The following is a 26605-nucleotide window of genomic DNA, read 5'->3' as shown; positions in this document are numbered from 1 at the left end:
CTCAGGGTGATGAGGTGTTGGGTTTGTGCCAGACATAGCGTTTTCATGATGGCCAAAAAGCTACATTTTAGTCATATCTGACCAGAGTACCTTCTTCCGTATGTTTGGGGAGTTTCCCACGTGCCATTTGATGAACACCAAACATTTTGCTTGTTTTTTCTTTAAGCAATGGCTTTTTTCTGGCCACTCTTCCGTAAAGCCCAGCTCTGTGGAGTGTACGGCTTAAAGTGGTCCTATGGACAGAAACTCCAATCTCCACTGTGGAGCTTTGCAGCTCCTTCAAGGTTATCTTTGGTCTCTTTGTTGCCTCTCTGATTAATGGCCTCCTTGCTTGGTCTGTGAGTTCTGGAGTGTGGCCCTCTCTTGGCAGGTTTGTGGTGCCATATTCTTTCCATTTTTTAATAATGGATGCTCTGTCGGATGTTCAAAGTTTCTGATATTTTTTTATAACCCAACCCTGATCTGTACTTCTCCACAACTTTGTCCCTGACCTGTTTGGAGAGCTCCTTGGTCTTCATGGTGCCGCTTACTTAATGGTGTTGCAGACTCTGGGGACTTTCAGGACATGTGTATATATACTGAGATCGTGTGACAGATCATGTGACAGGTGGACTTTATTTAACTAATTATGTGACTTCTGAAGGTAATTGGTTGCACCAGATCTTATTTAGGGGCTTCATAGCAAAGGGGGTGAATACATAAACACGCACAACTTTTCCATTTTATTTTTTCTTTATTTTTTTTAAAACAAGTAATTTTTTCACTTCACATATTTTGACTATTTTGTGTATGTCCACTACATGAAATCCAAGTCAAAATCCATTTAAATTACAGGTTGTAAAGCAACAAAATAGGAAAAACGCCAAGGGGGATGAATACTTTTGCAAGTATTCACATAGTTTTGCCTGTTGAAGTGATTGTAAAGGTTTGAAACAACACAGTAATTGTAAAACGTCATACTAGCCAGAAAACACATGTCGAGTGTAAGATGAAAAGATGGCGGTGCATTCCTTTGATCTAAAAAAAACTAATTGAAAAAGAGACTCCTGACAATATCCTAAGGGTTTAGAGAATTTAATGTTGTAACTGTGATGTTTAAGAACTTTGTAATTGTTGTACTGTAAATGTTAGAAAAGCTGCTAGCTATTGGCTAGCTCCGGTTAGCTTTTGGCTAGCTCCGGTTAGCTGTTTACTAGCTCCGGTCAGTTGGTTGCTAGCTTCGGTTAGCTCTATGCTAGCTTGTTCAGTCGTTTTCCAATAATTAGCATTACACTGTGTGAATTTATTTTGAGCATGGGTATAAAGTAACTTCTAATGAGTTATACCAGCCTAATTAGCCTCTTGAAGCTAGGGGGCACTATTTTTATTTTTGGAAAAATAACGTTACCAAAGTAAACAGCCTATTTCTCATGACCAGATGCTAGAATATGCATATAATTGACAGCTTAGGATAGAAAACACTCTAAAGTTTCCAAAACTGTAAAAATATTGTCTGTGAGTATAACAGAACTGATATTGCAGGCAAAAGCCTGAGAAAAATCCAATCAGGAAGTGAATTTATTTTGAAACCGCTGTGTTCCTATGCATCCCTATTGACCATTGAATAGGATATCAACCAGATTCCTTTTTCTGTGGCTTCCCTAAGGTGTCTACAGCCTTTATGCTATTTAGTGGTTACTTATGACCATTCTCCCGGAGCTGGGAGGGGTAGTTCTAAGAGGTTTTAAAGGCTTTCATGTTTTAGAATGTCTTATGGGGCTATAGTGGGCAACAGTGAACTACATTATTATAACCTAAACAGGTGAATTTTTACTACCTAAACAGGTCTCTTTTTACGCTTCTGCTTCTCTCTGTTCATCATATATGTACAGTCACTTTAACGATACCTACATGTTCATACCACCTCAATAAGCCTGACTAACAGGTGTCTGTATATAGCCTTGCTACTCTTTTTTCAAATGTCTTTCTACTGTTGTTTTATTATCTTTTCACTTACCTACACACACACACACACACACACACACACACACACACACACACACACACACACACACACACACACACACACACACCTTTTTTTGACTGTAAGGACCTGTTGTATTCGGCGCACATGACATATAAACCTTGATTTGAATTCAAATTAAGAGTAAATGTGTTAGGGGCATAAATGTAAAGAATTTTAGGATGTGAATTGGATTGCAATATAATATTTGTTACGTGTAAATTGATGTATTTTTGATATGATTATGAAATAATAATGTCAGGGATTTATGAGACAAATTATTAAATACCTTTAAAAAATACAACGAAAAGACATAAAAAGACAATTTGCACTGTTGAATAAAATAATTGAGAACCTTTGAAAGAGAAGCCACGTTCTCCTGTTTCATCATTTATCCTGTGTTACAGGAACTATTATCTGCTGGGACCTGCAACATATCCAGATGGCATTTTAATTTATTTATCTGTACCAGAACATTCTCTGTCATTTATTTTACTGCTGTATAAGGATTCAAAGTCAGTTGGGAGAAAAAGGAAAATGGGCATTATTTCAGTTAATAAAAAAGATTGAATCTGATGTTCAAAGATGGAGATCTCTCCCTATTTCTCAAAATGAACATGTTGCGATGGTTAATTTATTTAATTCCAGGCCATGCCAGTTTCAATTCTATCTAACTGTTTTAATATAATAAATGGCCTGCTCTCAAACTTCGTTTGGAATTTAAAGACCTCAAGAGTCAAATGGACTGTTTTACACTTACCCTGTAAAGCTGAAGGTCTTGGACTACCTCAAATGAAGCTGTATTACTGGGCTGCTCAACTGGTTTCACTTAAACAATGGACAGCAGACTATCCTTGTGCCATGAGTGTAATACCTTATGATCTAAAATACTACTTCGGGTCCAAGGTGTTGAAGAGAAAAAAAAGCTGACAATGCAATGATTCTCAATTCCATTCGTATTTGGGAAAATGTACATCCATTCATGAGGTGGAAATAACCAATATCGCTAAGTACCCCTATTTGGAATAACCCCACCTTACCTCAAGTACTCAATGAAAACACCTTTAAGTCCTGGTTTCAAAGTGGCATAATACATTTTGAACACTATGACGGACCTCTGCTGTCATTCAATCAATTACAAGGAAGATTTGGATTATCCAAGGCCGATTTCTTTAAGTTCTTACAACTCAGAAATCTCTTCCACAGAATCTGGATGAACCGAAGGTATCTGGCATAGACAAAAATACTGAAAGAAGCTGCTACGCCAAAGAAGTTAATTGCCAAATTATATAAAGTGTTGACTGAAACTCTGACTGATGGTTCAGAACTTATAAGGAAGAAATTGAAGAGAACCACTGGTCACGGACATGTGAAAATGTCATACCTGCTCTTGCAAAATAAGACATAAACTACTGCAATTTGAGATTGTTCATAGGACTTACTACACTCCTGCCAGAAGGAATGTAATGTAACCAGAAAAGGCACATCTCTGCGGGAGTTACAAAAAGCACAATGGAACCCTATGCTGTGGTCCAGTGATAAACTGATGCCATTCTGGGATCATGTATGCGCTATCATTTCATTGGGTGTGTCAATTTATATCCATCCATCTCCACGATTTTGTATGTTGGGAAATTTAAATATTGGGGCATTTCTTTTTTTTTCTACATTTCTTTTTGTATATACAGTATATATATATTATTTCACCTTTATATAACTAGGCAAGTCAGTTAAAGAACAAATTCTTATTTGCAATGACGGCCTGTCAAAAGGCAAACAGGCCTCCTGCTGGGACGTTCCAGTTGCGAGCTGCAGCAAACTGAAAATATGAGCGACCCAGGGATGTGTGTGCTTTGGGGAACTTACTGTGACTGGCAGAACTGGTGTTATATGTGGAGGATGAGGGCTACAGTAAATATCTCAGATAGGGCTGAGTGAGGCCTATGAGGGTTTCATAAAAAAGCATCAACCAGTCTTGCGATGGGTATACAGAGATGACCAGTTTACAGAGATGACCAGAGTAGTATAGATTGCAGTGATGTGTCCTATAAGGAGCATTGACAAGTTTTGTAATGTAGGTATAATTGCTGCAAAACAATGTATAGTCAACAATTGGAATGGCTCATATTTACCCTCGATAACACACTGGAGGACTGAACTATCTAGCTACATACCGTTGGATTTTGTATACTGTACTATTGAAAGTCTTAAATAGCCGCCTGTGCCTTTTAATAGCCGAGCCACGGCACACATTTCAGCAAATAAACGGCTGTTTAAAATAAACATCCAGTCTAAATTAATTGTTTACAAGGTTACCATGACTTAGTTATGAGGTTTAATGTTTAATATGTTACACTAAATAATTCAGTGAAGACTCAAAAGAATGATGGCAATCATCCGTTTTTTTATCGCCTGTAAGACACTGCTAGCCATTGACTGCTAACAGCTGAGATCTGCTAGCTAACTGGCAAGCACAAAAAACAGTCAACAACTTCGGGAGGACAGACCCCAAGAAATTGTCCGATCACCCTCTAGTGGTAAAAGTAAGAATTGCAGGAAATGCGCAGTCAAAGAGGACTCCTGATATCTCCAAGACTGACACATAGAATTTTTGTATCTCATCTGTTGTTGTCTAGTACTGTCTTTTTACTAGATAGGGCCATCTACTTTAAGTGCTGCCTGTATTCCCAGTAACCTACTTGGTATGTGAACTGCTGACTGCTATTACCTTGGAGATGATCATTGACACTTCAACTAGGGCAATTTGTGAATGATGTTGTTTTCGTAATCAGTAGCTGTATTGGAGGGGGAGTGGTTTCTCCTCTTCTAGGCAATCAGCAATTAGTACCGGGAGGTGTGCTCTTCACCTGTGCAAGGCAATTAGCAATTAGTATTAGTACTTCAGTCTCGACAGTTTTCTCCGTGGCAGCTGTAAGCGGTGGTCTCGTCGCAAAAATAAGGCGGTCGCCAAAACAAAGGCGGTTCTGTCGAGTTATTCAAGGAAGTAAAAAGAGGAACGCTCCACACCACTCTCTCACTTTAGTATCTTAACTAGTTATTGTCGGATGATCTCATTTTGTTATTTTGTAGCTTTGACAACTACGTGTGTGTTTTCCATACCTATCTTCTCCTCTCCCTACAGGCTATATAGACGCTCCCCACCTCTTGGCTGCAACCGTTCTAATTTAGTGTATCATTCACGCACAACCCATGTGGAATTCCTGGTCTCTGCAGCGGTTTGAACTGCTGATCCGAGAACAAGAACGCTGAGTTCATCTCAGCTTATGCTGCCCTTCAGTCCCTTTTTTGCCCGAGCCATGGATCCCCCAGAGAACACTGCTAGTCCAGCTGCCCGCTCTTCATCTGACTACGATTTCTCTCAAAGTCTGAGAGCATCTGGTTATCCCTGTGGTGGCACAGGGCTACTCATTTTTCCTAATAGGAGATGTGTCTTTTCTCCCTCTCTCACCTGTCCATCTGCTCATTTGAATTCCATGCTGTCACTGTCACTTGTCCACTCAAGCTTAACATTGTTGTCATCTATCGCCCCCCAGGTGTCCTTGGAGAGTTACTCAAAGAGCTTGACACCTTGGTAAGCTAATTTCCTGATGATGGCTCACCGCTCTTCGTACTTGGCGACTTCAATCTTTCTCCTGTCTCGGCCCTCCCCTCCTGCTCCGTGGCTGAGTGACTTATTGGGAGCTTACAGAACAGGGCTGCGGGCAGCTGAGCAAAAATATAGGAAAACTAAACTTCTGGAGGATGTATCATCCTTTCACTCTCTTCTCTCTATCTTCTCTTCCTATGTATCCACTGCTAACTCCACTTTATATCAATCTACATTTCAAGCTTCTAACCCTAGGAAACTATTTTCCACATTCTCCTTCCTTAAACAAATAAAAAACAGACTAGTTATTTCATTTGTCTTTTTCCCTAATCTGTCAGGTTTCTGTCTACCATCTCATCCAGTATTGATGTGCTCAATCTGTCACTGTGACTGTCTGACGTCAGAATAATTTGGCTAAGTTGTGCCGTAATGCTTCTCGTGAATGTAATTTAATTATGGGGAAACCAGAACCAGATTAACCCTTATGAAACACGTGTGTGTGTGTGTGTGTGTGTATATATGCATGTGTGTATGTGCGTGCTTGTGTACGTGTGTACTGTATCTGCCTGCAGGCTCCTTAATCCATGGAACATATGTCAAATAAATCTAGAGGGGAGAAAATCCAATCTGTTCAAATGTTACCTGCGGTCCATGAGTCCAACTGTGTGTCATCAACCCTAGGACAGAGACAGCCAGCCCAAGAAACACACACACATTGCAAAATCACATACACATATCCCCCCCGGTCACACGCACACTATTCCATCTCTCCCCTGTCACTCAGTGTGTCCCCGGTGAATGGTGGGTGGCAGGCAGGTAGATTAAATATGTATTGGGAGGCAGTGATAGCAGACCAGAAGCCATTAGCTGGTATAAATGTATAATTTTCCCTCCTGCATATTTCACTGGCCTAAATGCTCCCACCACAAACAGGCCTACATTTACAATGCCAAATACATCTTAATTAAAATGAGAGTCAGCCCTCTATTAGGGCTGAGTCTCTGGATTGATATGGAATGAATTAATAAATAAACAAGGCAGTCAAACAGGGAACCTTGGAATTGTGTTTTTATGCAGGGTGACGGGCATAGAGAGAGTCAAAGGTCAGCTGATGGTATGAGGAATGATTCGGGCTTGATAATATATACATGAACTTTGCGTGTATCTATCCAGCTAACAAACATAGAGGTCAATCTCTCTCTCTCTCGTCACGCAATCTGCCCCACTATCCCTGTCATCCTCTCGCTCTCTCTCTCCATCAACAATTTTATTTAATCTCTCCCCCTACTCTCTACATTGCCCTTACCCTCACTCCCTCCCTCCCTTCCTCTCTATCTCCCTCGCTCCCCCCTCCCTCTCCCTCTCCCTCTCCCCCTCCCTTCCATCTCTCCCTCCCCCTCTCTCCCCTCCACTCCCTCTTTCCTCTCTCCCTGTATTAATGCAGTGTGTGGTGGTTGGTGACTCTGGGTACAGTGACAGTCGGCCATCGGCCGCAGGGTGCCCGGAGCCCCGGGGGAATTAATCAACGCCACAATAATCAATATGGGAGGAGTGTCCAGGCCGAGCCGTGTCGCGCTACGTCAAGCTCCCCGCTATTCTACCCGCACCTCTCCCCCATTCACCCACAATACCAGGCAGCTAAGGGCCACGGCTGACTGATGACTCACCCACGGCAACGTCGAGCAAAAACAACATCGATAATCATCAACGGCAAACCGGCAACGGAACACACACACACACACACACACAACAAAACAAACACACACACACACACTCCCCAGTTACAACATCATCCGTCACCCGGAGACAAAGATGGGCCAGGGAGTGAGAAGCAGGGAGGAGAGAGGATGGGGGTGTTAGGTGTTACGGGGATGAAGGGGAGGGGGGTAGATGTCTGTTTAACTGCCAACAAGCTTCTTCTGCTGCTGCTGCTGGGCTCTCTCTCTCTCTCTCCATCTGCTTTCTCTCTCTCTTTCTGATCTCTCTCTCTTTCTCTCTAACATATTCATTCAGATATCAGTTTAAAAACAAACAGCAGAGCGATGACAACAATAGCAATCTGTCAGTTGTGTCTGGCGTTGTGGCGACAGCTCGGACCACTTATCAGGAGCCAATTAGAGAACAGTAGCACCCAGAGTCTTCCATCAATCTGACTGGGGGGCCACTTAGGGAGTCGATTTGCCACTTATCACACCACTACAGGCCAGTAAGGCCTTCATAATAGAATCTGAGTGGAGGGAAGGTGAGGGAGTGAAGTGGGGTTGTCGTGTGTTTAAATGGTGATGTAGGATGTTCTCATAATAGTCAAGGTTGTATGACCTTGCATCTGACATTGGGCAGACACTTCTCTATCTACCCAAATCTTTCGAGATGAGGTGTGCGATTGGTTGGCTGCTCCTATGGTAGTTAACATAGAGGTCAGTCATTGGTCCGTTGTCTAGCATGGAGGTTTGTCTTACCCTGTTTTTCGAAGAGTTTGCTGCTGACGATCTCGGCCATGGAGGACACCTTCTGTTTCTGCAGTTTGTCAGCAGGGATACAGGTGTAGAATTCATACAGCAACTGACTGGAGAGAGGAAAGGAGGCATGGAGAGAGGGAGGGGGTGTGGAGAGAGGAAGAGGGAGAGAGAGGGGGTGTGGAGAGAGGAAGAGGGAGGGGGTGTAGAGAGAGGAAGAGGGAGAGGGAGGGGGTGTAGAGAGAGGAAAAGGGAGAGGGAGGGGGTGTAGAGAGAGGAAGAGGGAAAGGGAGAGGGGGAGGGGGTGTAGAGAGAGGAAGAGGGAGAGGGAGAGGGAGGGGTGTAGAGAGAGGAAGAGGGAGTGGGAGGGGGTGTGGAGAGAGGAAGAGGGAGAGGGAGGGTGTGTGGAGAGAGGCAGAGGGAGAGGGAGGGGGTGTGGAGAGAGGAAGAGGGAGAGAGAGAGGGGGGGGGTGTGGAGAGAGGAAGAGGGAGAGAGAGGGGGTGTGGAGAGAGGAAGAGGGAGAGGGAGAAGGAGGGGGTGTAGAGGGTTAGGGAGAGGGAGGGGGTGTAGAGAGAGGAAGCAGGAGTGGGAGGGGGTGTAGAGAGAGGAAGAGGGAGTGGGAGGGGGTGTGGAGAGAGGAAGAGGGAGAGGGAGAGGGAGGGGGTGTAGGGAGAAGAAGAGGGAGTGGGAGGGGGTGTGGAGAGAGGAAGAGGGAGAGGGAGGGGTGTGGAGAGAGGAAGAGGGAGGGGGTGTGGCGAGAGGAAGAGGGAGGGGGTGTGGCGAGAGGAAGAGGGAGAGGGAGGGGGTGTGGAGAGAGGAAGAGGGAGGGGGTGTGGAGAGAGGAAGAGGGAGGGGGTGTGGAGAGAGGAAGAGGGAGGGGGTGTGGAGAGAGGAAGAGGGAGTGGGAGGGGGTGTGGAGAGAGGAAGAGGGAGAGGGAGGGTGTGTGGAGAGAGGAAGAGGGAGAGGGAGGGGGGGTGGAGAGAGGAAGAAGGGAGAGAGGGGGGGGGTGTGGAGAGGAAGGAAGGGAGGGGGTGTGGAGAAGGAGGGGGTGTAGAGGGTTAAGGGAGAGGGAGGGGGTGTAGAGAGAGGAAGCAGGAGTGGGAGGGGGTGTAGAGAGAGGAAGAGGGAGAGGGAGAGGGAGGGGGTGTAGGGAGAAGAAGAGGGAGTGGGAGGGGGTGTGGAGAGAGGAAGAGGGAGAGGGAGGGGTGTAGAGAGAGGAAGAGGGAGGGGGTGTGGAGAGAGGAAGAGGGAGGGGGTGTGGCGAGAGGAAGAGGGAGGGGGTGTGGAGAGAGGAAGAGGGAGGGGGTGTGGAGAGAGGAAGAGGGAGGGAGGGGGGTGGGTGGGAGAGAGAGGAAGAGGGAGGGGGTGTGGAGAGAGGAAGAGGGAGGGGGTGTGGAGAGAGGAAGAGGGAGGGGGTGTGGAGAGAGGAAGAGGGAGGGGGTGTGGAGAGAGGAAGAGGGAGAGGGTGTGGAGAGAGGAAGAGGGAGAGGGAGGGGGTGTGGAGAGAGGAAGAGGGAGAGGGAGGGGGTGTGGAGAGAGGGAGAGGGAGGGGGAGTGGAGAGAGGGAGAGGGAGGGGGGGGGTGTGGAGAGAAGGAAGAGGGAGGGGGTGTGGAGAGAAGAAGAAGGAGGGGGTGTGGAGAGAGGAAGAGGGAGAGGGAGGGGGTGTGGAGAGAGGGAAGAGGGAGGGGGTGTGGAGAGAGGAAGAGGGAGGGGGTGTGGAGAGAGGAAGAGGGAGAGGGAGGGGGTGTGGAGAGAGGAAGAGGGAGAGGGAGGGGGTGTGGAGAGGGGAAGAGGGAGAGAGGAGGGGGGTGTGGAGAGGGGAAGAGGGAGAGGGAGGGGTGTGGAGAGAGAGGAAGAGGGAGGGGGTGGGAAAGGGAGAGGGAGGGGGTGTGGCGAGAGGAAGAGGGAGGGGGTGTGGAGAGAGGAAGAGGGAGAGGGAGGGGGTGTGGGGGGAGGAAGAGGCAAAGGGAGAAAGAGAGACAGTGAAAGGAAAATGAAAGGAAAGGGTGAGAGAGGGTGGGGAAGTGGAGCGAGGAAGATGGAGAGAGAGGGTGAGGAAGTGTAGAATTAGATCAATTGTTCAGCAAGGCTAGAAGAGCAATTTTGCAAAGTCTCTAGCTACCGTTTTAATTAAACACTTTCATTTCAATTGTAAACACGTAGCACATGGTTTGATTCCATGTAAAGTGATAGTCTTTTCTCGTTTTTCCCGACGAGTTTGTTTAATCTTTTACGAATCAGGTTGAAGCAGTTGAAATGACACATGTAAGTCAGAACTAGACATGAACTGCCATTCTGACCTGAGCAGGCTCGGGAGAGCAGAGATACAGATACACAGCACAGAAACTAGAGATGTGTCCCAAATGGTATATTTCCCCACTGGCCTTCCCGGGTAACCCCCACAGAGGGTTACAGTCAAATCCTTTTCTCTGTAATCCTCCAAGATGTCATTCATAAACCTTTTTCATCTCCATATGTACTAGGAAACTAAGTGTTTTGTTTTTGACTTTTTCTTGGGCATCGGGAATGAAAAAGTGCCTCAGGTCTTGAAAAAATAACTAATTGAATTGAAAGTAAGGGGATATCGGTGAACACGTGTTGTGGTCAAGGCTACGATGGCGCCAGTGCAATGAGTTGAGTTTACTCAGGTTACAGAAGCACCTATCAGTCTGAGTGACTGATCGTTTATCGAATCAGATATTTGAAGCAGTTGAAATTACACATGTAATTCAGAACCAGACATTAACTGCCATTCTGACCTGAGCAGGCTCGTGAGAGAAGAGAGTTTATGAGCTATGAGATTTAGTTTAGTGGTGTTAAGTACTTAAGTAAAAATACTTGAATGTACCTCTTAAGTTGTTTTTTGGGGTATCTGTACTTTACTTTACTATTGATATTGTTGACTACGTTTACTTCACTACATTCCTAAAGAAAATTATGTACTTTTTACTCCATACATTTTCCCCCGACACCCAAAAGTTACATTTCAAAATCTTTGCAGTACAGGAAAATGGTCCAATTAACACACTTATCAGGAGAAAATCCCTGGTCATCCCTACTGCCTCTGATCTGGCACTCACTAAACATAAATTATTCATTTGTAAATGATGTCTGAGTGTTTGGAGTGTGCCCCTGGCTATCCATACATTTTAAAAACAAGAAAATGGTGCCGTCTGGTTTGCTTAATATAAGGAATGTGAAATGATTTATACTTTTACTTTAGATACTTAAGTATATTTTAGAGACTACACTTACTTTTGATACTGAAGCATATTTAAAGCCAAATACATTTAGACTTACACTCAAGTAGTATTTTACTGGGTGACTTTCACTTGTGCTTGAGTCATGTTCTATTAAGGTATCTTTACTTTTGGGTACTTTTTCCACCACTGACTGAGTGTACAAAACATTAAGAACAACCCCCCCCTAGCTAGACCTTGTGAAAACAGATGAGCCAAACTCGCGAACTAGCGACGGACACTAATGACGAGACAAGGTGCTGTCACCCTCAGCCCGGAATCCAATCAAATAAGAATGAAATGAGCCAGTTACAAAGTCTCGGCAGCTTCTTAGGGAGATTGAGCATGGTGGCATCCATTCTGCAGATACATTTGTTAATATGGTTGACACAGTACATTCATTAGCTAGATGAACAACAAATTAAATGATAATGCCAACCACTTTTCAGACAGTAGAGAGAGCTGATCCGTGGCGCATCGCGTGCTAATTAGGCTCTCTAATTTCAATCTAATTACAAATTGAAAAATCATGCTATTGTATTATATAAGGCTGTCTGTCCTACAGAGGCCCACGTCCCAACCCTCCTAGGCGAGGACCTGCTGGGTGTTTGTGTTCATTTATTAAACCAAAGTTATGGCTCTCCCGTAAGGACCCAGAGCACTGCAATAAAGCGTTGAAATATCACCATTAAGATCTTTAGGGCATTTCTTCCTAGAGTCAGTGTTAAGATTATTGGTTGTGGTTCGTTGAGTCTACAGTACATCACCTTGATTGTTGGTGCGTATGTGTTTGGTCTGTTCTTGCCACTATCATTCTGGTGCAGGTGGCCAGGTGTTTTAGGTAACACCTCTATGACATTGTGTTGACACTCAACCACTCCAGAGATACAACAGACCAGACAGGTTTGGACTGTCTGAACAGAGTTCCACACACCCAGAAAAAAACACACCCCCACACACACACACACACACACACACACACACACACACACACACACTAACTTCAGAGAGTCTCAGACACAGGTCATGGAAAGGTCAGGCCTGAAATAAAGATGTTGTGGTTTGCTGGAACCAAACGTCTGTCTGCCATAAGGAGACTCGAGACCCATTTCATTATAAAGCTAAAAGGTCTGGGGATGTGGTAGAGTCACATCTATGTTCATTATGGGTACTGTAAAGGCAAGGCTGTCTGTCTCTGAGGGGTTCATGAAAGGTTAATGGAAGATGTGACGAGTCACTGTGAGTTAAAGAGAGCTGGGGAATAAGGTTGTGACCTTGGTAGAGGGCTGGGAGACAGAGACAGTGTTTTAGACTGTTTTGTTTTGTTGGGTTTTTGTGGAGACAACGTTATGAGACAGTTATCAGCCAGAGGGACGGGGGGGGGTCAGAGGGGAAGTTAGTGGACGTTAGGTACAGGTGACTGAGGTGAGAGACACGTCACTTCACGTTGCACCCTGGGAAGGCTCTGAGCGATGTTGACAGCGGTTCTATTTACTATTCCTGTGGAGGCGGCAGAGGATAGCACTCACCTCAGGAGTTCGGCGTCAAACACTGTCTCCACATCCTGCAAGACTGTGGGAAGGTACTTCAGAGCAGCCACCTGGAGAGAGAGAGACAGAGAGAGACCGACAAAGAGAGAGAGAGGCAGAGAGAGAGAGAGACATGCACATGGATGGGAAAGATATCATAAAACCTGAAATCGGGACAAATGAGGTCATATCAATAAATGAGCAAGGTAAAAAAAAAAAGATGGAGAGACAGAGAAATGCACTGTAGAGCATTAGGAGAGGAGAGGAGGAGAGAGGTAGAGAAGTTGGAGTGTTTACCTGCAGCAAGACTGTTGTGTTGTGGTCACTCCTCATTAGTTGGTTGATGGACTCGAATAGTCTCCGTAGAGATTCCTCAAACTCTTTCTGCTCCTTCCCTTCATACAGCCTGGAGAGAGGGGGACAGGGGGGGAGGAAAAGGGGAGGAAAGAGGAAGAGAGGGGGGCACGGTTAATGTCTCCAACAGGATTTAAAAAAGGGAAGGTGTACCGAAAACGCGCTACATAAGCCTGCTTGTTAGTCCCAAAAATGTACTCAGATCTATACAGACACGAGTGCTCCCTTTTCTTTCCTTTCTGGGGTAACGAATACTTTTAAGGACTTACGTAGTTCTAGTTGGCTGCTGTTGGGGGAAACGGAAGGAGTAAGGAGGCTAGGTCACATGGAGGCTACGTCAAACTAGACAGAGGACACTTTACAGTACACAACCTCTACCAGATACTGACAGTAGAGTACCATCTCTGAATACAAAGCTATGCCAAGTGTTTCATGTTGTATCTTGTTTCATCTTGTGTCCCCAGCAAAACATCACAATCTCTAAAGTTGTCTACTCCTCCCTTTCTATTCTTTGTTAAACTCCTCTATCTATCCCTACCGTTGTAACTAATGTTTTCTCATTACACTCCTTTCATCTCGCTCCTCCTCCCCTGCTCTCCATCCCTCTTCCTTCCTACATCTCCTAATGTCTCACTGTAATTCTGTGGTAAATGTTTATTGCAGCACGGGTCGTGGGTGCTGGGGGGAGGGTTTACAGCAGGGATCATCAACTAGATTCAGCCGCGGGACAATTCTTTACTTGAGCGGAAGGTCAGGGGGGCGGGAACATAATTACAAATCATTTGTACACTGCAAATTGACCGCATGAAGCCCTTACAGATCAAATAGTTTGACTAAAACATAACCGTTTCAAACCGTGCTTACATTTCTATATGATATACAGTACCTTCAGAGAGTATTCACACCTCTTGAGATTTTATTGTGTTACAGCCTGAATTGAAAACTAATTAGGGCTTTTTTTGTCACTGGCCTACACACAGCACCTCAATTTCAAAGTGTAATTATATTTTTAGAAATGTTTACAAATTATTTTCATTTAACTAGGCAAGTCAGTTAAGAACAAATTCTTATTTACAAGGCGGCCTAACCCGGGCCAAGCCCAAGCCTGGAATCAAACCTGGGTCTGTAGTGATGCCTCTAGTACTGAGATGCAGTGCGTGCCTAAGACCGCTGCTCCACTCAAGAGCCAAAATTAATTACATATGAAAAGCTGAAATGTCGTGAGTCAATAAGTATTCAACCCCTTTGTTATGACAAGCCTAGAGAAGTTCAGGAGCAAACTTAGCAAGTCACATAAGTTGCATGGACTCACTCTGTGGGCAATGATAGAGTTGATGTCCGCACCCTCAGCGGAAATCTAATTAGCATGATAGCAAAATCCCCATCAAAATCTGTCTGTTTAAACTCAAACAATCTGTTTTGCATGAACTGCGTCTCAATCCACCACATCTGCCAATGGTGGCCTTCCGCATCGGCGGAGGAAGGTGGCCGAGCTACAGCGATGTTTGCCAGACCCCGAGACATCGCGAAAACGTCTGAATCATCCAAACAGTTTGGGCTACACACCAATATGGAAAGGTGAGACTCTGGCGAACACATACAGTTAGAGACACCTACTCATTCTAGGGTTTTTCTTTATATTTACTATTTTCTACACTGTAGAAAAATAGCAAAGGCATCAAAACGATGAAATAACACACATAGAATCATGTAGTAACGACAGTCCATCATTACTTTAAGACAATCCAGATCATTTCAAGAATTTCTTCAAGTGCAGTCGTAAAAACCATCAAGCGCTATGATGAAACTGGTTCTAATGAGGACCGCCACAGGAAAGGAAGATCCAGAGTTACCTCTGCTGAGGATAAATTCATTAGAGTTTCCAGCCTCAGAAATCGGCAATTAACTGCACCTCAGATTGCTTCACAGAGCTCAAGTAACAGACACATCTCAACATCAACTGTTCAGATGAGACTGTGTGAATCAGGACTTCATGGTCGAATTGCTGCAAAGAAACCACTACAAAAGGACACCAAAAATAAGAATAGACTTTTTGGGCCCAGAAACACAAGCAATGTACAGTAGACCGGTGAATTTTTGAAAATGTTTGATTTTTGGTTACAACCCCGTGACTTTGTGAAAAGCATAGTAGGTGAACGGATGATCTCTGCATGTGTGATTTCCACTGTGAAGCATGGAGGAGGTGTGATGGCGTGAGGGTGCTTTCCTGGTGACACTGTCTGTGATTTATTTAGAATTCAAGGCACAGCATGTCTAACACAGCATTCTGCAGCAATAAGCCTCATCTGGTTTGCGCTTCGTGAGATTATAATTTGTTTTTCTACAGGACAATGATCCACCTACAGGCTGTGTAAAGGCTATTTGATCAAGAAGGAGAGTGATGGAGTGCTGCATCAGATGACCTGACCTCCACAATCACCAAAACTCAACCCAATTGAGATGGTTTAAGATGAGTTGGACCGCAGAGTAAAGGCAAAGCAGCCAACAAGTGCTCAGCATATGTGGGAACTCCTTCAAGACTGTTGTAAAAGCATTCCAGGTGACTACCTCATGAAGCTGGTTGAGAGAATGCCAAAAGTGTGCAAAGATGTCATCAAGGCAAAGGGTGGCTTCTTTGGGGACTATAAAATAAAAATGTAGGTTACTACATGATTCCATATGTGTTATTTCATAGTGTTTGTCTTCACTATTATTCTGCAATGTAGCAAACAGTAAAAATAAAGAAAACCGCTTGAATGAGTAGGTGTGTTCAAACTTTTGACTGGTACTGTACAAGTTGGTTGCTTTGCTCTAGGATGCCCACAAGCCTCAAAAGACTCAGTTGAAGGTAGCCCGGTACCAGTTTAGAAAACATATGGATGTATACACTGAATGCACAGAATATTAGGAACCACTTTTCCCCCTCAAACAACCTCAATTCGTTGGGGCGGGGACTCTACAAGCTGTCAAAAGCATTCCACAGGGATGCTGGCCAATGTTGACTCCAAAAGTAAAAAATAATTTCGCCTTCCTCATATTAAGCAAACCAGACGGCACAATTTTCTTGTTTTATTATATAGCCAGGGACACATTTCAACACTCAGACATAATTTACAAAGGAAGCATTTATGTTTAATGAGTCTGCCAGATCAGAGGCAGTAGGGATGACCAGGGATGTTCTCGTGATAAGTGTGTGAATTGGAAAATGTTTCTGTACTTTTGGGTGTCAGGGAGAATGTATGGAGTAAAAAGTAAAGGATTTTCTTTGGGAAAGTAGTGCAGTAAAAGTCAAAGTAAAGTACAGATAGCCCCCCAAAAAACGACTAAATACTTCAAAGTATTGTTACTTAAGTACTTTACACCACTGGCGGTGGAGCATTCTTGATACACACAGGAAACTGTTGAGCATGAAAAACCCACTTAAAAAATGTTGTCTTGCCCATTCACCATCTAAATGGCACACATACACAATCCCTGTCTTCTTCCTCATGTTCTTTGAGTTTGGGTTGGCGGATCACATCCAACTTAAAGGTGCATACATCGCCACCTATTGTACTAAAGTGTGAGGCCAGTCCCAGCCTACCTACATTATTCCTGTTCCTTAAAGAAAAGAATAACACCACCAACTAACTCTACACCTACATACTACTATTTCATGAAAATATAAAATCACCCAATTAACTCTTAAAAATCTGTAAAATCTCATACACCCAGGTACATCTATGCTGTTGCCACCTACACTCATTAAAACCCACTACCCCATTCCACTACTTTGACCCTATTTAAAAAAAAATGTTTAAAGTTGAACCTTTATTTAACTAGGAAAGTCAGTTAAGAACAAACTTTTATTTACAATGACGGCCTACCCCGGCCAAACCTGGACAACGCTGGGCCAATTGTGCGCCGCCCTATGGGACTCCCAATGTAGTGATGCCTCTAGCGCTGAGATGCAGTGCCTTAGACCGCTGTGCCACTCGGGAGACCTGTCTGCTCCTGCCCAGGCCAACAGCCTAGGAGGACGGGACACCACCCCTCAACACACCCTGTAACTCATCCTGTAACTCATCCTAAATCCAACTATTTCTCTGCAGCTGCCACCACAACATCTATTTTCAGTGATTTACTTTCCATTTCTATGGTACAGTTGATAAACATAGCTCTGAACGTTAAGAAGACAACCTTACTGAAGCATAACTCACTCGTTACCCTACCCCTCTGTACTGGCAAAAAGCTTTTACTTACTGGGGTCCCAATCCATGTCTCAATTGTCTCAAGGCTTAACATGACTTATTTTACCTGTCTCCTACCCTTCACACACTGACTGAAGTGAATTTAACAGGTGACAAGGGACCTGGGAACTTCTGTGACAAGGGACCTGTCAATAAGGGACCACAGCTTTCACCTGTATTCACCTGGTCAGTCTATGTCACAGAATGAGCAGGTGTTGCTAAAGTTTCTTTAAACTCAGTCTATATGGAGGTATACTGAACAAAAATGTAAAAGCAACATGTAAAGTATTGGTCCCATGTTTCATAAGCTGAAGTGAAAGATTGCAGAAATGTTCCATATGCACAAGAATCTAGTTCTCTCAAATGTGCACAAATTTGAGGCTTTCTCCTATGCCAAGATAATCTATCCACCTGACAGGTGTGGCATATCAAGACGCTGATTAAACATGATCTTTACACAGGTTCACCTTGTGCTGGGGAAAATAAAAGGCAACATGTGCAGTTTTGTCACACAACACAATGCCACAGATGTCTCAAGTTTTGAGAGTGTGCAATTGGCATGGTGACTGCAGGAATGTCCCCCAGAGCTGTTGCCAGAGAATTTAATGTTAATTTCTCTACCATTAGCCGCCACCAACGTTGTATTAGACATTTTGTGCAGTGCGTCCAACCGGCCTCACAACCGCAAACCACGTATAACCACGCCAGCCCAGGACGTCCACATCCAGCCACACTGATGAAACTGTGGGTTTGCACAATCAGAGTTTCTGACCAAACTGTCAGAAACCGTCACAGGGAAGCTCATCTGCGTGTTTGTCATCATAACCAAGGTCTTAACCTGACTGTAAATACTCACTTTTGATGGCTACTGGCATGCTGGAGAAGTGTGCTCTTCACAGATTCATTCCATTTTCAACTGTATCGGGCAGATGGCAGACAGCGTGTATGGTAGCGGTGGGGTTATGGTATGGGCAGGCATAAGCTACGGACAACGAACACAATTGCATTTTATCGATGGCAATTTGAATATACAGAGATACCGTGACGAGATCGTGAGGCCCGTTGTCGTGCCATTCATCAGACGCCATCAAATCATGTTTCAGCCCAATAATGCATGGCCCAATGTCTCAAGGATATGTACACAATTCCTGAAAGCTGAAAAGTTCCCAGTTTTTCAATGACCTGCATACTCAACAGATATGTTACCCATTGAGCAAAGTTGGGATACTCTGAATTGACGTGTACGACAGCGTGTTCCAGTTCCTGCCAATATCCAGTAACTTTGCACAGCCATTGAAGAGTAGGTCAACATTCCAAAGGCAACAATCAACAGCCTAATCAACTCTATGCAAAGGAGATGTGTTGCGCTGCATGAGGCAAACTGTGGTCGCACAAGATACTGACTGGTTTTCTGATCCACGCTCCTACCTTTTTTTTAAGGTATCTGTGACCAACAGATGCATATCTGTATTTGTATCTGTATCTATATTTGTATCTGCATATTCGGCTCTAATTTATTTATTTCAATGGACTGACTTCGTTATACAGTGAATTCAGAAAGTATTCAGAACCCTTTGTCTTTTTCCACATTACAGCCTTATTCTAAAATCTATACATCAATCTATACATAATCAATCTATGCTGCAGAGAACTGGAATGAAAGGCGGCCAAATGAGGTGTTGGCTTTAGGGATGATCAGTGAGATACACCAGCTGGAGGGCGTGCTACGGGTGGGTGTTGCCATCGTGACCAGTGAATTGAGATAAGGCGGAGCTTTACCTAGCATGGACTTGTAGATGACCTGGAACCAGTGGGTCTGGCGACAAATATGTAGCGAGGGCCAGCCGACTAGAGCATACAGGTCGCAGTGGTGGGTGGTATAAGGTGCTTTAGTAACAAAACGGATGGCACTGTGATAAACTGCATCCAGTTTGCTGAGTAGAGTATTGGAAGCTATTATGTAGATGACATCACCGAAGTCGAGGATCGGTAGGATAGTCAGTTTTACTAGGGTAAGTTTGGCGGCGTGAGTGAAGGAGGCTTTGTTGCGAAATAGAAAGCCGACTCTAGATTTGATTTTAGATTGGAGATGTTTGATATGAGTCTGGAAGGAGAGTTTACAGTCTAGGCAGACACCTAGGTACTTATAGATGTCCACATATTCTAGGTCGGAACCATCAAGGGTGGTGATGCTAGTCGGGCGTGCGGGTGCAGGCAGCGAACAGTCTGATGGCCTATCTCAAGGCCATCAGACTGTTAAACAGCCACCACTAACATTGAGTGGCTGCTGCCAACACACTGACACTGACTCAACTCCAGCCACTTTAATAATGGGAATTGATGGGAAATGTAAATATATCACTAGCCACTTTAAACAATGCTACCTTATATAATGTTACTTACCCTACATTATTCATCTCATATGCATACGTATATACATACTGTACTCTATATCATCGACTGCATCCTTATGTAATACATGTATCACTAGCCACTTTAACTATGCCACTTTGTTTACATACTCATCTCATATGTATATACTGTACTCGATACCATCTACTGTATCTTGCCTATGCTGCTCTGTACCATCACTCATTCATATATCCTTATGTACATATTCTTTATCCCCTTACACTGTGTATAAGACAGTAGTTTAGGAATTGTTAGTTAGATTACTTGTTGGTTATTACTGCATTGTCGGAACTAGAAGCACAAGCATTTCGCTACACTCGCATTAACATCTGCTAACCATGTGTATGTGACAAATAAAATTTGATTTGATTTGATTTGATTTGAAAAGGATGCATTTGGTTTTACTAGCGTTTAAGAGCAGTTGGAGGCCACGGAAGGAGTGTTGTATGGCATTGAAGCTAGTTTTGAGGTTAGATAGCACAGTGTCCAAGGAAGGGCCAGAAGTATACAGAATGGTGTCGTCTGCGTAGAGGTGGATCAGGGAATCGCCCGCAGCAAGAGCAACATCATTGATATATGCAGAGAAAAGAGTCGGCCCGAGAATTGAACCCTGTGGCACCCCCATAGAGACTGCCAGAGGACCGGACAACATGCCCTCCGATTTGACACACTGAACTCTGACTGCAAAGTAGTTGGTGAACCAGGCAAGGCAGTCATTAGAAAAACCTAGGCTACTGAGTCTGCCGATAAGAATATGGTGATTGACAGAGTCGAAAGCCTTGGCCAGGTCGATGAAGACGGCTGCACAGTACTGTCTTTTATCGATGGCGGTTATGATATCGTTTAGTACCTTGAGCATGGCTGAGGTGTACCCGTGACCGGCTCGGAAACCAGATTGCACAGCGGAGAAGGTATGGTGGGATTTGAGATGGTCAGTGATCTGTTTGTTAAGTTGGCTTTCGAAGACCTTAGATAGGCAGGGCAAGATGGATATAGGTCTATAACAGTTTGGGTCCAGGGTGTCTCCCCCTTTGAAGAGGGGGATGACCGCGGCAGCTTTCCAATCCTTGGGGATCTCAGACAATACGAAAGAGAGGTTGAACAGGCTGGTAATAGGGGTTGCGACAATGGCGGCGGATAGTTTCAGAAATAGCAAAGGGGCTGAATATAAATAAAGGTATTTCTGTTTTTAATTTTTAATAAATTGACAAAAATGTATAAAACCATGTTTTAACTTTGTCATTATGAGGCATTGTGTGTTAAAAAATGATTTAATCCTTTATTTGAATTCAGACTGTAACACCAAAAAATGTGGAGTAAGTCAAGGGGTATGAAAACTTTCTGAAGGCACTGTATCTCTCTATTATGCACAGGAATACTTTAGAAAAGATTTCCAAATTTAAAATCTTTGAGACAATTTGCTGCTATTTAAAAAAAAATTTTTTTACTTGAGGGGTCAAATGAAATAACCCGAGGACCGAATATGGCCCGCAGGCCACCAGATGGTGAACCCTGGATTAGACTGTGACACACAGGGTTATTATCACATGACTCTGAGAGTACCGGGCGGCATTATGATTACTAAAGCATTGTCTTCCATAATCCCCCTGTGTGGCTGAGTGCACACACACACAGACACACACGCAAACGCACAAACAATGGACATACAGTGCCTTGCAAAAGTATTCATCCCCTTTGCCGTTTTTCCTATTTTGTTGCATTGCAACCTGTAATTTAATTAAAACGTCTTAGGGCTATGCCCCTTTTTTCTCAATTCCCTGCCTGAATGATGTGCCCAAAGTAAACTGCCTGTTGCTCAGGCCCTGAAGCCTGAGCAAATTCAAAAAAAAACCAATCAGATTTTTCTTTTGAGAGAGTCTACCCTCTTAGAATGGCAAATAAAAGGTATTATTGACAATTAGCTCCCTGGATGCAATTCCTATGGCTTCCACATGGTGTCAGCAGTCTATGTTTAAGGTTTCAGGCGTGTAACTTCAAAAACGAATAAAAACTATCAGTTTTAGTACAGGGACACAGTCTTGGAAATTTGTGTTTGCGCCCCATGAAGACAAGGCCACTTGCTAAAAATCAGTTTCCTATTGAACATACTTCTTTCAGTAAGAAGTATTATAGTTTGTTTACATTTCAGGGTATTTGTGGAGTAAATAGAAACATTATTTTATTTTATCTAACAAAATGACACTACATGTTATAGCTGGGACCCTTTGGATGACAAATCAGAGGAAGATTTTCAAAAAGTAAGTATTTAAACGCTATTTGTGAAACCTGTGCCGGTGGAAAAATATTTTGATGTGGGGCACCTTCCTCAAACAATCGCATGGCATGTTTTCGCTGTAATAGCTACTGTAAACAGGACAGTGCAGTTAGATTAACAAGAATTTAAGCGTTCAATCGACATAAGACACTTATATGCACCTAAATGTTTAATATCCATTATTTTTACGATTATTTATTTGAATTGCTCGCCCTCCAGTTTCACCGGAAGTTGTCGCTAGTGGGACTCCTATCCCAAACAGGTTTGAAATAGATTTTTATTTGGATTTCATGTAATGGACATGCACAAAATAGTACAAATTGGTAAAGTAAAATTTAAAAAATAACTTGTTAAAAAAAAAGAAATGATAACCCTTTTTTTTAAAGTGGTGCGTGCATACATATTCACCCCCTTTGCTATAAGCCCCTAAATAAGATCTGGTTCAACCAATTACCTTCAGAAGTCACATAGTTAGTTAAATAAAGTCCACCTCTGTGCAATCTAAGTGTCACGTGATCTGTCACATGATCTCAGTATATATACGCCTGTTCTGAAAGGCCCCAGAGGCTGCAACACCACTAAGCAAGCGGCACCACCAAGCAAGCGGCTCCATGAAGACCAAGGAGCTCTCCAAACAGGCCAGGGACAAAGTTGTGGAGAAGTACAGATCAGGATTGGGTTATAAAAAAATATCAGAAACTTTGAACATCCCACGGAGCACCATTAAATCCAATATTAAAAAATGGACAGAATATGGCACAGCAACAAACCTGCCAAGAGACAGCTGCCCACCAAAACTCATTAATCAGAGAGGCAACAAAGAGACCAAAGATAACCCTGAAGGAGTTGCAAAACTCCACAGCGGAGATTTGAGTATCTGCTTTACGGAAGAGTGGCCAGAAAAAAATAAGCAAACATGTTTGGTGTTCGCCAAAAGGCATGTGGGAGACTCCCCAAACATATGGAAGAAGGTTCTCTGGCCAGATGAGACTCAAATTGAGCTTTTTGGCCTTCAGGGAAAACGCTATGTTTGGCGCGTACCCAACACCTCTCATCACCCTGAGAACAATGAAGCATGGTGGTGGCAACATCATGCTGTGGGGATGTTTTTCATCGACAGGGACTGGGAAACTGGTCAGAATTGAAGGAATGATGAATGGCGCTAAATACAGGGAAATTCTTGAGGGAAACATGTTTCAGTCTTCCAGAGATTTGAGACTGGGACAGAGGTTCACCTTCCAGCAGGACAATGACCCCTTCCAGTACGATATTTTGTGAGCTTGAGGAACCTGTTTTTGCCTTGTTTTCCTTTAGCATACTGCTAAAGTAACACTCGAGTGGTTTAAGGGGAAACATTTAAATGTCTTGGAATGGCCTAGTCAAAGCCGAGACCTCAATCCAATTGAGAATCTGTGGTATGACTTAAAGATTGCTGTACACCAGCAGAACCCATCCAACTTGTTTGTTTCACAATAAAAAAATACCTTGCATCTTCAAACTGTAGGGCATGTTGTGTAAATCAAATCATACAAATCCCCCCCCCCAAAAAAATCTATTTTAATTCCAGTTTGTAAGGTAACAAAACAGAAAAAATGCCAAAGGGGGTGAATACTTTCGCAAGCCACTGTAGCTATGACGCACACACGCGCACACACACACACACCAACGACACAACGCACATGTGCGCAACAGATATCTCTGACCACAGTGGCATGTTCCTGTCATGTTCCTGTCATGTTCCTCATAATCCTGGGCCTAAAGCCCTATGGGCCCTATCAGAGAACAGCCTGGGACCAGGCGTTGACCCCAACACTGCTCACTCTGATAGCTACTGTAACTCTACTGCTACCCATATGCACCATTCACCGCCATGGAACAACAGAATGAATAGGCTACTCACAGCAGATGGACAGGAGACGAGGAGAGACGAGGAGAGACGGAGGGGGGGGGGAGGTAGAGGCCAGAGGGAGATGGAGAGCTAAGAAAGAGGCGGTAAGATGAACAGAGGGATAAATAAAGAGGTGTGACTGAGGCTGGAGGAAAGTTATAGAAGGGGAAAGAAAGGTAAAAGCAAGGTTTAAAGAAAGAAGAGAGAAAGAGAGAGAGAGAGAGAGAGAGAGAGAGAGAGAGAGAGAGAGAGAGAGAGAGAGAGAGAGAGAGAGAGAGAGAGAGAGAGAGAGAGAGAGAGAGAGAGAGAGAGAACATCTAATACATTCTCTACTTATAGAAATCTGACCTATCGGATCTAGAACTTGAGAAACTTCAGATTCAAACTGATAAATCATTGATGAGTGTAGGATATGAACAGTACTACAGATTAAGCTACAGGACAGTACTGCATGCGCTGCTCTTGAATACTGAGTATCTGGCGAGGCTACTCATATGGGATGAGTTACGTAGACTTGAAATTCAGAAAGTTTCAACGTTCTTTGAAGTAGTTTGGCAGACCTGAGAGTGAAGAACTGGAGCAATCCATCGTTCTAGCCTCCCTCCAGGGAGAGCAGTGACGAATACATATGCATTGCATATGGTTTCTGAAACAATTTGACAAGCCAGCAGGTAACCACACACCACACACTTCCCGAAACAAGCAACACAGCCCGAGCCCTTAGAGCCTGTGTTCCGCTACTATTCTGTCAGGATCAAATGATGTGATGTTATTAATTAATGTTGTTTCTGATTATCATATGGAGCAGCCTTCAGAAGAGTTGACATATCATACGTCTCTGTGCGGCAGCGTCTCACCTCTATCCGCAGCTGCTCGTTCAGCACTGGGTCTATTTTGTCATTAGTGTTCATTGAAAACGCCACTTCATCATCAACGCTTGTGAGCAACATTAGTTGCTGCAATCAGCGTCTTTCAGATCAAGCTGTCTTTGGGAATTAGCTCGGTAATGTACAAGAGCGTAAACAAGAGTGTCCATGTGTGTATGTGTCTTGTGTCTTGTGCATGTGTGGACTGTGTGCATGCTTTTAAGAGTTAGATTACACACACACGCACACACACACACACACACACACACACACACACACACACACACACACACACACACACACACGCAGACTCACTGGGAGTAGAGCATGCGTGAGCGGACGATGAACTTGAAGATGTACTCCAGGGCTTTGAGGGTGCGGAGGTAGTTTTCACACTGCTCCCCTCGACTGGACACATCCAGATACCTCTTCAACACCGACATCAACTTCCTGAAAGGGGGCAGGTGGGAGGTGGGAGAGAGAGGGGGAGAGAAAAAAAAGAGTAGACAAATCTTAATTTCAAAGTGTTAATTAAAATGTTCATAACACAAACACACCACAGCACACTGGGCCCAGAGGACGAGGTTTATGTCCCATCGTGCTCCCAAAAATGTGCATGGGCTTGTTGCCTAACTGGATTTAAAACAATCAAAGCCTCTTAAACAATAACAGTCCTTTTATAACGGTCCGGAATTTTTTCCCCTTCTTTTTTTTCAGAGGGATAAAGACAACAACACAAAAAGTCCATAAGTGTAAGATAATCTGAGGATGACATTGGGTGGCCTCGTATTTAGACAACAGAGTTTTATATAACGGCATGGCTCGCACTGGTTAAGCTTCGGTTTTGACCCCTTAGGGAGACACATTGAAACAGCTGATGTAAATTATTACGCGGATGGCACTGTTCTCTACTCAAGTAGCAGCAGCTTGACTTTGGCTTTTGAAAAAGCTCAAAACAGCTTTTAACGTCATTGAACAGAATCTGTACGGCTTGTTCTGAATTCCTCTAAAACAAAACAAATGGTATTTTCCAACGCTAAACACTCTGAAAACCCAGCCAGATCACCTGTCATAAAGTCAGAATTTGATGTCCTCATCCATGTCCGAGGACGTCGGGTGATGACGCGGAAACCGGCCACTAGGGGCAACAGCGAGCAGTGTTACCTTCAAGTAGGTATGACTGACATGGTTTTCAAACAAACTCTCAGTCTCATGTCTGCCTCTGGTGCCAAAGGTCGCATGTTTGAATCCAGCGATAGAAAGTTGTTTTTGAGATGGGTTTTTTTAAGCCTATCCCAAACCGTAACCCTTACAAAATTGGAGTTAATGCCTAAACCAAACCTTATGATGTTTGGAACCACTTCGAAATTTGACGATTGAGAAACATGACCGAATGTCTAATTCTGACGTGAGACTGTGAGAGCTTGTTGGTAAACCATGTCATTACTACCTTGGAAGGAAATTCCATAGAGCATGTCAAGACGTACAAATATCTGGGAGTTTGGGTGGGGTTTGGATGCGCGCTGTGTTAAGAAACAGAGCGGCTTGGTTGGGTTGTGTTTCGGAGGACGCATGGCTTTCGACCTTCGTTTGTCCCGAGCCCGTACGGGATTTGTAGCGATGAGACAAGATAGTAACTACTAGCAATTGGATACCATGAATTTGGGGAGAAAATAAGGTAAAATATATATATATATTTTTTTATTTTTTTACAAATGAATATGTTTATATTACCGGCATAAGGC

The 26605-nt window shown here is 43.8% G+C and overlaps 1 protein-coding gene across 1 annotated transcript in view; it reads right to left on the bottom strand.

Moving 5' to 3' along the window:
* LOC135526261 (dedicator of cytokinesis protein 2-like) overlaps positions 1 to 26605 on the bottom strand; it is a 152075-nt gene that overhangs the window by 104565 nt on the left and 20905 nt on the right. Inside the window, exons 21-24 of the mRNA XM_064954456.1 lie at positions 25176 to 25310; positions 13134 to 13242; positions 12837 to 12907; positions 8069 to 8175 (exon numbers count right to left, since the gene is read on the bottom strand). Of these exons, the coding sequence (XP_064810528.1) occupies positions 8069 to 8175; positions 12837 to 12907; positions 13134 to 13242; positions 25176 to 25310 (422 nt within the window). The remainder of the gene's footprint in view (positions 1 to 8068; positions 8176 to 12836; positions 12908 to 13133; positions 13243 to 25175; positions 25311 to 26605) is intronic.

The sequence above is a fragment of the Oncorhynchus masou genome, chromosome 32, assembly GCF_036934945.1.
Source record: "Oncorhynchus masou masou isolate Uvic2021 chromosome 32, UVic_Omas_1.1, whole genome shotgun sequence".
Classification (NCBI taxonomy): Eukaryota; Metazoa; Chordata; class Actinopteri; order Salmoniformes; family Salmonidae; genus Oncorhynchus; species Oncorhynchus masou.
The sequence above is the reverse complement of the archived record's forward strand: the minus strand, read 5'-3'. Positions and strand labels throughout refer to the sequence as shown.